Source organism: Primulina eburnea, chromosome 4 (genome assembly GCF_022965805.1).
Source record: "Primulina eburnea isolate SZY01 chromosome 4, ASM2296580v1, whole genome shotgun sequence".
NCBI lineage: Eukaryota > Viridiplantae > Streptophyta > Magnoliopsida > Lamiales > Gesneriaceae > Primulina > Primulina eburnea.
Genome location: NC_133104.1, coordinates 41,200,685 through 41,213,253, shown reverse-complemented (window position 1 = coordinate 41,213,253; position 12,569 = coordinate 41,200,685). Strand labels below are relative to the sequence as shown.

Sequence of the window (12,569 nt, the reverse complement as noted above, 5' to 3'; positions counted from 1 at the left end):
ACTAGAGTTGTGACATTGCTTGCTACAACTCATGTTTTATTTACTCGGGACGATTATCTAGGACTATAATCTAATACTTGCTCGAAAGGCAATATTCGACTACCAGAATGTGATGGTGGCTAACCAGTATTCCAACAGTTTGTCATTGATCGTCTTCTAAGGGTGGTTTGGATGTCATGTGAATTATAACAATTTGAGTTATGGTGTTTTAGCACTCAGAGACCATTCATACGAGCACAGCCAAGAGAAAACAGACTTTGTTGTAGATATAGTATGTTGATAGTATCAATGCTTTTTTCTTGCAAAATAATCTTGGTCTGAAGCCCTTTTCCAGCTCCTCAAACTGCCATCCCTTTGTTTCTGTAACAAGTATATATATTATCACAAGTCCGATGATGGAAAATCCAGCAAACAAAAGAAATGTGCCCAAAGAACCGATTGCTTCCATAAGAGTAAAGAATGTCTCGCTCGCTATAAGATTCGAAACCCAGTTGGAACCTGCAATGATTCCTCCCCCTATGCCTCTCTACCTCAAAGGATAAATCTCAGAATTCACAATCCACGGTGCAGTCCCCATTCCTGGAGAGTAAGGTATGATGTACAACCCAAGAAGCAGGACTGCGAAAAATCAAAAGTTGCTCGGACAACCCTTCGTGTACCAGGTACGATGTTTTCCTTGACAAAAACCCTCTATGTCATCCGTAACAGCCAAATAGGCCCAAGGAAGATACTACCAAGAAAGATTAAGAACAGAAATCAGAGCAGTGCAAGTGTATTATGTAAAGCAGCACTAGTAGGAAATGAAATTCAAGATAATCTTACTTTGTTGTCCCCATTCGAACAAAAAGCACAATCCGAGGATGATATCAGACACAACTTGCGATTCAGGATGATGGATTTGAGGCTCGCAATTTTTTTTACATGTCGAGTTTCTACCAAAATGAGAGATTCAAAGCTGCCAACTGGTGGGGTATGGTCAGAGGCTTGGTAAAACAGGATAGATAATGCAACAACGAAGATGATGATACCAAACATAGATATAATCATCAGCCTTCGCCTCCCATATCTGTCGACAAAAAACATGCTAACAACAGAGCCAATAGCATTTAGACCATAAGTAATAAGAGACAGTGCCAAGGCTGTCTTGTTAGACGCGAATCCAGCAAGCTGCCCGATTGTAGGACTGTAGCACATGACAGTGTTTATTCTGATAAATTGTCGAGCAACTTGTACGGTGATACCCGCATAAAGGCCTCGACGAACAACGATGTTTCCCCGTGTATATTCTTTAGTTATGAGAAAAAGTCCTTCCCTATAGACCCTTCATCAGATTTCTTGGCTTCAATGGAGGACTGTAAAGCTTTCATTTCTTCTTCAACTTCATTTTCAGGTTATATTTTCTCTAGAACGGCCCCAGCTTCTTTTACCTCATCCTGCGAGATTAAAGATAAAATTTGGCAGATTTTTAAACAGAGTTTTCCTAACAGACGTTAAAAAAATCAAAGTAGCGATGTGGGTTGTGGTACAAATATCTGAAGAGATTGTTACCTGCCAATATAACCATCTTGGAGACTCGGGAAGTGACAGCATTAACATGAACTGAACAGCAGCTGGAACGGCATGTTCCAGGGGCCTTTTACCACACCAAAAACCAATCACACTTGAAGGAAATTAACCATCCAAAGCTTGAAGCTGGAAAAGTCATAAAATTACCTCAGTAAATTCTCAGTTGATAAGACATGCCAAGAATTGTCCTCCTGTAATCAACAAACCATTTGTGCTAACGAACGCTCCCCTGATTTTAGCAGGAGATGCTTCTGAGATATAAAGTGGGGCTGTCATAGGATCCATTCCAACACCTAGGCCAACAAAGATTCGTCCAAGGATTATCATCAAGGGGCCACAGCTGCAGCCATGACAATTGCACCAACAAAAAAAAGGATATCAACCAAAAAAATGGATTTCTTTCGACCATACTTGTCATTGATCAAACCACCAAAAGCAGCAGCAATGATAGCTCCTGCCACAGCCATGCTCACTATTGTTTCCTATACAAAAATTATAAAGGTCATGGATCTCGTACATGGAGTGTATGGAACTCAGGATTGCAAGACCACTGGTCAACTACCTGCAACCATGTCTATCAACAGATTTATAGTCATCCCGATTGTAGAGAAGGGCACCAGAAATAACACCTAATAAGCACCACTATTCTCATCATTTCACATATAATTACACTAGAACAAAATCTGTACTCCAACGAATCGAACAGATGAAATAATTCACAGAAGCAAAACAAAATGATTTGATAAAAATGTTCTATACTCGTGTTGTAACCAAACAATAGCCCTCCGATGCCTGCTGATAAAGCAAGCCTCATAATGTAAGGTATTTCCCAGGTTGTTCGCTAGCATTCTGTGAACTCTGTTTTATCTGGTTTAATAACTCCCCCCTCAATTTCAATCCCAGCTTGATAATCTGATTCTATACGAATAGATTGAGCATTAAATTTACATAAGCGAACAAATTCCGTAAAATAAATCTAGAGCACTGGTAGGCAGCAAGGTCAATCACTCCCTCGAATGATATCCATTTATTTGCTTATTGACAACGTTTTTTCGTCCCAAATACACTATATGAAGCAAATTCGATCTGTCAGCAAATTGAGTCACACACAAAGAAAAACATATAAAACTCATGAATAAATACGGAGGGCAGATTAAACGGGCAAAATTACCTTGCATGGTCTCAGTCCGTCATGATGTTCAGATATGGCAAGGGCAAAGATCATCTTCTTTCGGGTGAATCGAAGTGTCCTGATCCATCTGATCCAAAATTCAAAGGGTCCAAAATTCAAAGCGTGGAATGCTGAAATAATCTGGTCATGTCTTGGTTATTTAACTCAATGAACGCTGAAATTGACAAAATTTCTTACTCTATACCTCGGCGAAAGAAAATTGGGATTCAACGGGGATACCAACTCTTCCCGGGAAAATATGTCTGAGATCTTTGAAATTGAAAGTCATCTTCACGATCTGCGCCAAGGTGAGAACACAGTCGCTGGATATTTTACTAGCCTCAAATTTTTGAATGGAAGTGCGCATAAGATGAAAAACAATACAAAGACATCATCGACAAAGAAAGGGGTTTTTAAATTTCTTTCAGATTGTATTAAATTTTTTATTTTTGAATTTTGATATGGTTGGTACTGAATATCATCTAACTGTGAACCTAAAAATATCTATTGGAAAATCAATTAGCCAAAAAAATTAGTGGATAAAGTTAAAACCCTAATTTCTTCGGGTGGAATAATTTGGATCAGAATTCAGTAAAGATCACTTTTATGGCCATTGAATCCAAAGGCTGTTCTGCATCGGAGATTGCCCGTGGAGTCGAGAATTCACGTCATTGTGGGATTCATGCACGTGCTGAGTATAATTCACGCGGTGAGGGCTAAATTTTGTAGGAGAATGAACAGGGTAATCAAGGTTTTCAGCAACTCGGGGTTTAGTATTCTTCATGCAAACGCCATTATGATTTAAGTTGTGTTAGGTCATTTTCAACCCATAAATCTATTTTGGTGCAGTTTTTGCACCAAATATAACATTCATCTCCAACCCATTTACTTCAAATCTTACACTAAAAAGTATATTCCTAAAATATTCTTTTTGTTTACTATTTAATTATAAATTTAACAATATAATTATAATTAATGTTAATATTAGTATTATAATTATAATATTTTTTTATCTTGTTTGTCATTTTTATATTTTTATTCGCATTGTTATCTATGTAATTTTCAATTATGTATTATCTTCGAATTTGTATTTGAAATTGCATTTGTATTTCAATTTTCTTTTTCATTTTAGTTATGAATTGTATTGTTATATTAATTTTTTGTATTTTATTAAATTATTTTAATTAAAAATCATTAAATCAAATTAGTTTTTAAATATTAATAATTAATATAAATAAATAAATATTTTAAAAATCAACAATTATATTTTTTAATTTTTTTAAGATTAAATATCTAATTATTAAAATAAATATTATACTTTTATTTTATAATATTTACAATTTTTAATATAACATTTACAATTTTTAAAACACAAAATTAAGAATAAATACACATTAAAAAAATTTAAAAAAAAAATGATCCCTGCGCCAATTAGGCGCAGGGTCTCTCCGTGCGCCAAATTTGGCGCAGGGAGAGAGGGGCTGCGCTATTTCACCAAAATAGTGCAGCCCCGTTGGAGCTCCAAAAGCTGCGCCAAAATGGTGTTTTACACCATTTTGGCGCAGCGTTGGAGTTGCCCTGATTGAACATCATGACCAGAATGCAGTAATTCTACAACTTACCCAGAAAGAACCTTCTGGATGCGGAAAAAGCAGTTGACGAGGAATTTGAGGTCTCAATCTTCGAGTTTATTGGCTTTCTTAGCGTGGTCCTGAACGATGAACGATGATAGGCTTAAGTTTGAAACACGACAAAAACGCTACGTTTCAAAAAAAAAAAAAAAAACAGAAAAAAGAGGTTAAATTATAGTTTGACCGAATAAAAGATAATTAATGTGTTTAATTAAATGTGATTAAATATAATTAATCGTATTTATTTATTTTTAATTTTTTTTATTTTGAATGAATGTCTTTTTTATTTTAAAATAATAAATTAGATTTATAATTTAGATGTTTATTTTTTAATTTTAGTTATGATTAAGCATAAATGATAATAATTTGACAAATATTTAGTATTTTTTAATATGATCTAGTTGCAAAAACAAATAAAAATTATAATTTTGAGATTTTTATGCTTTTATAAATATGATAATTAATGCATAAAACTTAAATTTATCATATTTATGTATTTTTTATCTATTTATTGGTTTGAGATAAATATAATTACACTAAAAATAAAAAACGTTTTCGCACTTAAACTTGTGCTAAAAGTTAAACTTGGAGCTCGAAATCCACGCTTCGAGGCGCTTCACGTTTTACGGGGGAATTTTCTATGCTCCCCGGGTGGTGGAAACCCTTAGTTCTCGTCCCACTTGTTTGGGAAACGTGTAAACTTGCATTTGTGTAGCAGATGATTAGCCTACATTTTCATGTATTGGCAGGACCCAAAATTTTAATTAGTGAGTGAACTGCATCTCTGTTATGCACACCATTCAGTTGCTATACGATTTTGAGTGTCAAAATCAAACTCGTTCGGTGAAAAACATTGTACTGCAGAGACAGAGCAATCAAGAAATCGGAATACTCCTCACCTACGTAGAAACAATAGACAGGAAACCTGGCAGTGGCATAGACTGCAAACTTAGCTAACCAGTAGGGTGTATTTCACAATTCAATGTTACATTTCAAACTAAATTCACAACAAATAAAACCCATATGGAAAGCTCGAGTTTTGGATCTCAGCACAAAATCTTTAGCAGAAAGCTGATGATGAATTCTCATATAGAAAAACAGTGTCCTGTATGTCACCCAGGAACAGGTGCAACCCTTGTTCCTCCACTTTGCTTATCTTGTATTTATCTTACACCGAAAAAGAGATCCATTCGATGTTTTCCCTAGGCTGCAATTCCTGTTTAAAAATGAAACACCATCCGTAAGCCACAAAACCATAGTTTCGGCTACATTCTGCAGGTCGAGAAATATAAAGCTGTTGTTTTTCCAATTCTTATCGAATATAACGTTTTCATTCCAATGAATATGGAATAGTTCCAAATTTGTCAGTAAAATGGAGTGAACAAGAAAAGTGCAACGGCATAGCAGATATAGGAATTTATTTTAAAAAAGGGAACAAGTACCTCTATTTGATCTAGTCGCGCGATTAGCACCAATGTAATCCCCGACATAACCAATTGAATTCTTAGGTGTAACATTTGGAGCTGTAGTCTCGAATCCATAATTAAATGAGCTAGAACCCTCGAGCTCTAAGGGTAACAAACGCCCACCCCGGTTTCCAAAAAATGAATCCCCCTCATATATATTCTCCAACCCTGCCTCACGAAAATTATTGGTGACAAAAAATGACTGCGTCGAGTCTGTATAACCTCCATTGTTTCTAATGTAGGTTTCTCTGCCAACAAAATCTCTCTCTCCACTTCCATAACCCAAATTTCCACTTATTAAAGAACCGGTTCCTTCAACTTGTGTTGAAACATGAGAAAAATCCCACATATCCCCAAAACTTCCTACGTTTCCACCAACGGAGTTACTGAATCTGTCTGAGTTTCCAGTATAATGAGAGAGCACTCCACGTCCATGGCCATTAACAGAATCTCCTATTGCCCCATAGTTCGAACCGAACCCCATGTCTAAATTCAGGTCCATGTCATATTTTGATGGGCTATGTGGAGGATACACATTTCGGCCCATGGTCACAGGACTAAACCGACCATCCATTCTCATACCATAGCCTCCTGCAGCGTTTGAATTGTAGCCTTGTGTATGAGCATTAAGGAAACTGCTCAGCCTATTGAGGCCATAGTTATAGCCACTTGGTTGACTACGTGTTGGTCCAGGAGATAACTCTTTGGGAACTGCCCGTTTAACCTCAACCATTTTTCCATTGAGTTCATGAAAGGTGTTAGCCAAAACTTTATCCGCCGCTTCCTCTGAATCGTAAGTAACAAAACCAAATCCTCGAGGTCTACCTGTGTTGTGATCATACATCACCACGACATCTGTTGTTGTTCCATATTTGTCAAAGTACCTTTTGAACTCAATTTCTGTGATGGTCGAAGCGAGACCTCCAACAAAAATCTTTCTAGTGCGGGCAGGACTAGGTGAACTTTGAACAGCCCCACTATTGTTTCTTGTAGAATTTTGATTATCATCCCTAGGTACGGCCCTTTTAGCCTCTACCTGATGAATGAAAACAAGAACATAAATTTAGTGGTGTCAAAGAATACTAATGTTAATTGTACTTCATTTGGTACTATTCACACTCCTCTTTTATGAGGAATATAACAATAAATCCACTTTATGAGTAGTGTGCATATAACACAAACAAAATGCAAATAACACTACTCATCAAAATAATAAATGACAACATAAAAAATTGAGTCTGATGGATGTTGAATCAGTGCTAATACAATTAATTTCCATCATCAATTCTCGTTACACTTCAAATCATGCTTTAATGAACCATATAATGAAATCATTATCGGCAAGAAACAACTGTTAACTAGTTGCCAAAAGAACTGACAAAACCAAAGAGAAAGCGAAGAAAATAAAGCAACAATTGACGCCAAAGGCTTTTAGAGCTTCTTTCCCCAAACAACTAACTTCACCAAGATTCGTGCACTCAAAACTTCGTCTATATCACAATATATACAAAGTTCCATTTATATCACAGAACATACAAAGTTCCTAGTGATTAAATTCATTATATACAAGTTCTATGAAGAGTTGAGCACCACCAATCACCAAGTGTTGTATAGCAAGAAACCATCTGTGTACCAAGAGGTAATTAAGTAGTATATTTCACTTGTGAATTTCATGAATCATCTAATGAATTTGGAATATTATAGTATTGAGTATTGACGAATTCACATATTCACCAATCTACTGATACGAAAATGCTACTTTTTAAGAATTCCATTCTTGACTCAGATTGGCACACACTTTTTTTTATAAAGTACAAACCTATACAGGGTATGTGCTTGCCTGATGAACATCGATAAAGCTCAGCAAAACTAATACCATAAATTTCATCACAATATTCAATTCACAAATGCTATACCAAATGTGAAGTTACATGACTTACAGCTCTGCCATCTATGATATGCCTTCCCTTTAAAACTCTTTCAGCAACAGAAGCACTGGCAAACACGATAAAGCCAAAACCACGGGAACGACCTGTGATCCGGTCTTTCATTATCACAGCTTGCGCCACCTCACCAAAAGTTTGGAAATAATCTGTCAGACGCTCTTCAGTGGTTTCCCAAGAGATCCCACCAATGAACAGTTTTCCGGAATCCATTTCCATTTTCTACGCACCTGCATAAAATATTCCGCTCAATCAATCCACAACTCATTAAATTGAACCCAAGCAACCTAAAACATCTAATATGTATCATCAATATCACCAAAAAGAATCACTGCCAAAACCGTAGCACTCAGTACAAAGTTAAGAGCGAGTAATGGATCTACGAGAAAGTGTAGTAAATTTAGACACCGTCCTATTTCATATTACAATCCAGCTACGGTATCTCATATATCTAGCTCCATATAGAATCGGCCATCAAAGCAATGAAGTCCAATTAATACAAAACAGAAAATGTAGATTGAATAACGAACAGACCTCAGGAAAACAAATTACAACAGAAACCCGGCAATTCCCCGACTTCAAATGGGTGTATTTTGATTCAGACGGAGACCATCTAATCTCAAACAGATCGATAGCCAACAGCACACACAATCCAGAACCCCTGAAAATTCATTCAAGATTCAAACTTTTGACTATGAACGACCAAGAAAGATCAACGCCTCGGAAAATATGAACTTAAAATCCCAAACAACAAATACCAGAAGAAAAGTTTGTTGAATTCAAGATCTGACAGGATGCATAGATAGAGAAGCAGAGGGCTAAAGGCCCTCTCTTTTCTTCTCTTTTTCGTTTGCTTTGTTCACCAAAATTCAGTCTTTGATGGAATTGCCAAAGATAATATATTTGTAATGTGATGTGAAAGAGAAAAATGGAAAAAGAAAGGTTGTGTGGGCTGCGGAGATTGATTCTTCACATCCTAAAAATTGGTGAGAATGGTGTTATCGTGTTTTAATATCAATTCATCTCTCGTTTTATAATTCGTGCAGCTTGGAAACATAATTCAAAATATGATTTGTTGGCATTTCATATGTCACAGTAGTTAATTTTTTTTTAAAAAAAAAAAAAGAAGAGCAAAATTCAGATCTAGTTAGGTGAAATATTAGTAGTTGCTAGAAAATGGTCAATATTCATTTATGGCTGTAGATAGAAGGATGCTCCTGTCTATCGTTTGTATCCTTGGCACGCAAGTTGTGTCATCGACAAGAACAAATTTATAATAAATTTGATGCATATGCACCATCATGAATTTGAACTTTAATATAAGCATACATATATATATATTGGGTTTTTTTTTAATTTTTTTTTAAAAAAACTCAAATTGTAGACTCTATCTTGATTCTCTTCCTTGAGAAAATTATCTACAATTATTGAGTTTAACTATTTATGAAACTATGCTAAAAAAACACTACGAAATCGGTGGCCTCTACTCTCCCAATCGTTCGAGTCATGCTAGCAAAGCTTGATTCAATGAGAGGGCAATGTCACAATGTTGTGCACACGCTTTAGAAGTAAAAGGATTATTTAAGATCATGAAAAATTAAGTTGGGATGTTTTTTTAGAAAAAAAGTTTATATAATATAACAAAACATGCTTGGAAACATGATTTTGGAGGCAAGGCATGAGTCTTTGGTTAAATGCTGTCTCTCTATCCTCACACCAAATCTCACCTCTACTTATGTCATTGTTCATCATTTGAAAAATCGGAACAAAATTAGAAGTAATAATGGATATCGAATCTGTACTGTAGAGCTCTATTCTTTACAGAAATGGGATTCACGATAAATTACATGGTCAACCAGATGTTGATTAATCTCGATGCTAAATTACAATTTATGTTACACAGATATATCATCGTTATTGGTGTGTACAATGTATTACACTTGAAGAATCGCATGTCCCCCATTTCTAGTAAATAGAAAACAGGACATGGTTTAATTCCTGCTTGGGAAATAGACAGAACAGCACAAATACAGATACTTAATTGCTGCGTTATTTTACTACCTCCATGCAGAAGAAGTGTATAATGCTCTGTTCTTCCATCCTAGATACAAAGCATCATTGGCTTCCTCTATCCTGTAATTTGTGCTATAATCCCTCAACAATTCCCTTGTGGCGGTGCTAACTGAAGAACTCAACGGGACTGGAGAAAATCCAGCCATAGAGAGTCTCATTCTCCACTTACCGAGAAGCTCGTGCCTTTCCATCCTGTCGATTCCCTCGCAAGCAATTATGTTGACAATATCCCTCCCCACACAATGTTCTTCAGTACTAATCCGTTGTCTGTCATCCCGGGAGGGTACAGCATCAATGGACTCAAAAATTGCTGAGTAATAATCTAGAGTTTCGAGAAATCGTTGGAAGAATAAGGAAGTGTTGGTGTTGGATTCTTGTTCAGAAAGGGTGACGATTTTGGGTGAAAGGCTCTTAACTAGTCTGAGGAGGCGGTCCCTATGATTTGTAGTGCTAACACTTTCATCTGGCATGTGGTGCAAGATGTAAGGAAAGATCACGGCCAAAGATTCCCCCTGCCGAACCTGAAGATTCTCGAACTGGAGCTCACATCCAGATATACCTGCACCATGGAACTCAAATGGTACTCTACATGCTTCAGCTACACTTGCTAACCTCTGACAGACTAGCTCGAGTCCTCCACCTCGAGCATGAGCTGATTGAGAGTCATCAACACCTGTAATGCGTAAATAAGGAGGCCCCCCAGGCCGTCTAGAAAGAGATTGAATGAAAGAAACCCACTGACTTCCCTGTGCAATCTGAAAATCGATGACATGAATCCTACTTTCATTTTCCATTGCTTCCCAAATCACAGCATTAGCATACACATAGGCAAACTTGTAGTAGGGACAGATTTCATAAAGCACGTGCATGTATGACATCAATTCAGAACTTGCTGGCTCATTGCACTTCAACTTTTTGTAAATTATGCTTCCGGAGGACAACAATCTTGCCTTGAGACCTTCCAATAAGTATGCACCAAGTCTCTGTAAAGGGTCACCCGATACCGACACCCTTCTTCCTAACATGCCCATGAGAGCTTCTGCAGCTGATACAGCCAATCTTCTTTCGCACATGGAGTTTGAGTCAGCTTCTGATACCCTCTCAGCACAGGTGACAAGCAATTGTTTCAGGTCCATGAGGGCAGCCATTTCCAGGATTTTATCGTACCTTGTGGAGGACAAAGATTGTGTCGCCATACCGCTTAAGGAGCCAATATCATCACCATCAGCAGACTCAGGTTCTGTCAAATCATTCTTCAACATCCACAGTGCATGCACCGATTTCTCTTCATTGTAAAGCACAGAGGACCCGTTAAACGATGAATCACAAGTATAATCACAAGAGTGATGCTGAAGGAGATCAGAAGCGTATGATTGAGAACAATGGGGAGAAAAGGGACTTCTGTAGGATGACACGCTTACAACTGAAGACGAATTGTAGACAGAATCTCCAGTCACTGGTGTTGATTCCAAAGTGAAGAATTCTTCAGTGTAAGCTGGAGATGAAACATCAGTTCCCCGGTTTTTGCTCTGAGTCGCATCATTGTTCAAAACCTGAAAAGTTGAAACTCGTGATGGCTTGACTTTCTCCATAGATTGATTGTTGACTTTAGAGATATTAGCTGATGCTTGAAATGCCCGGGACTCCTTCATTCCCAGAAACTTCAAATCAGAACTTTATTTTGCATCAGTGACTTGAACAAGGTTTTATGCTGTTGAAGAATCTCATTTAGAAGTGAGATACCATTTTGACAAACAAAATATCTCATTTAGCCACCTCCACTATCAACGAATGAGAATGCATGCTAAATCTGCTTCAAAAAACAAGGTATCAATACACCTGCAAGGCATAAATATTACTGTTAAGTGGAGAAACATTTTTCAGAGCTTGTGCATCATACTTTATGCTTTGCTTAGCAAGCAATCTTAACAGAAACCAAGAAACATAGAAACCTAAAAAATCAAAAGAAAAGAAAAATAGTTGCAAACAGCTTCTTCAGGTTGAAATGGTGATAATATCTGTAACTGCAGAACTTTGGAGAGACCTATAAATCAAAATAAAGGCAAATAATTATTAATTCCTAAATTAAACCCACCAGATATGACTAAAAATCACATGCTCCCAAGAATCATGTGCTTCCTTCCTTACCTTAGTACAAAAATTAGCCTAATTGGGAGATATGACTAAAAATCACATGCTTCCTTAACTCAGTACAAAAAGATTAAAAAAACAATATTGATACACAGAGATAATCCCTCACATACCCAAAAACCTCCTCGGACTCTTTGACTCCGAGAACGCGCGCGCGCGAGAGGCGTTCACAGGCAGATAGTGAAAACATGGAAAAATTAGCTTAAAGTTGTCGAGTTGGAAAACCCGCGTTTGCCCAAAATTGTGGAATGTTGGAGTAGAGTCGTCTTTATATCGGCTTCCAAGAAGCAACACAATTGTGCGCACGTTTTTTATGCTACGGGCATGAAAGTCTTCACAGGCTATCATTAAAAAATAAAAATAAAACCATCTCTAAAATTTATCGAAATTCTTTGGATGGAAAAAGTAAAAGAAAGGAGATGATAACCAAATTCTTCTTAACCTTTTTATTTGGAAATTGAATGCAAAATTAGGATGAATAAATTCAAAACTATGGTACCACCACAAATTATTGGTTACTTATCATATTATCTTTTTTTTCTAATAAAATTAACTGTTTTTGAAAATG

At 36.7% G+C, this 12,569-nt stretch overlaps 2 protein-coding genes and 1 pseudogene across 6 annotated transcripts; all 3 read right to left on the bottom strand.

Annotated features, from left to right (window-relative positions):
* Positions 1-172: 172 nt before the first annotated feature.
* Positions 173-3,098, bottom strand: LOC140829012 (inositol transporter 4-like; annotated as a pseudogene).
* A 2,291-nt stretch (positions 3,099-5,389) lies between these two features.
* Positions 5,390-8,793, bottom strand: LOC140829010 (heterogeneous nuclear ribonucleoprotein 1-like). Of its 2 annotated transcripts, XM_073191946.1 has the most exons (5): positions 8,536-8,792; positions 8,312-8,438; positions 7,775-8,007; positions 5,811-6,870; positions 5,390-5,584 (listed from the first exon to the last, which is right to left on the bottom strand). In XM_073191946.1, exons 3-5 carry the CDS (start codon positions 7,994-7,996, stop codon positions 5,571-5,573), a joined length of 1,296 nt encoding a protein of 431 aa, XP_073048047.1. In that variant the 5' UTR covers positions 7,997-8,007; positions 8,312-8,438; positions 8,536-8,792; the 3' UTR covers positions 5,390-5,570. The 2 variants fall into 2 exon arrangements, with proteins under 2 accessions (XP_073048047.1, XP_073048048.1); XM_073191947.1 differs by lacking the exon at positions 8,312-8,438 and having other exon boundaries at positions 8,536-8,793.
* A 772-nt stretch (positions 8,794-9,565) lies between these two features.
* On the bottom strand, positions 9,566-12,247 carry LOC140829009 (scarecrow-like protein 21). 4 transcript variants are annotated; one of them, XM_073191944.1, is made up of 3 exons: positions 12,115-12,232; positions 11,803-11,894; positions 9,566-11,689 (listed from the first exon to the last, which is right to left on the bottom strand). In XM_073191944.1, the coding sequence occupies exon 3, from the start codon at positions 11,500-11,502 to the stop codon at positions 9,835-9,837; it is 1,668 nt and encodes a 555-aa protein (XP_073048045.1). In that variant the 5' UTR covers positions 11,503-11,689; positions 11,803-11,894; positions 12,115-12,232; the 3' UTR covers positions 9,566-9,834. The 4 variants fall into 4 exon arrangements, with proteins under 4 accessions (XP_073048045.1, XP_073048046.1, XP_073048044.1 ...); XM_073191945.1 differs by having other exon boundaries at positions 11,839-11,894; XM_073191943.1 differs by lacking the exon at positions 11,803-11,894 and having other exon boundaries at positions 12,115-12,247.
* Between the last annotated feature and the right edge of the window lie 322 nt (positions 12,248-12,569).

Excerpts from the sequence above, each read along its gene's own strand:
- LOC140829010 (XM_073191947.1), bottom strand. The coding sequence starts at position 7,996 with ATGGAAATGGATTCCGGAAAACTGTTCATTGGTGGGATCTCTTGGGAA. Across the intron at positions 6,871-7,774 it reads ATATCATAGATGGCAGAGCT|GTAGAGGCTAAAAGGGCCGT; the intron begins GTAAGTCATGTA and ends TTCATTCATCAG.
- LOC140829009 (XM_073191943.1), bottom strand. The coding sequence starts at position 11,502 with ATGAAGGAGTCCCGGGCATTTCAAGCATCAGCTAATATCTCTAAAGTC.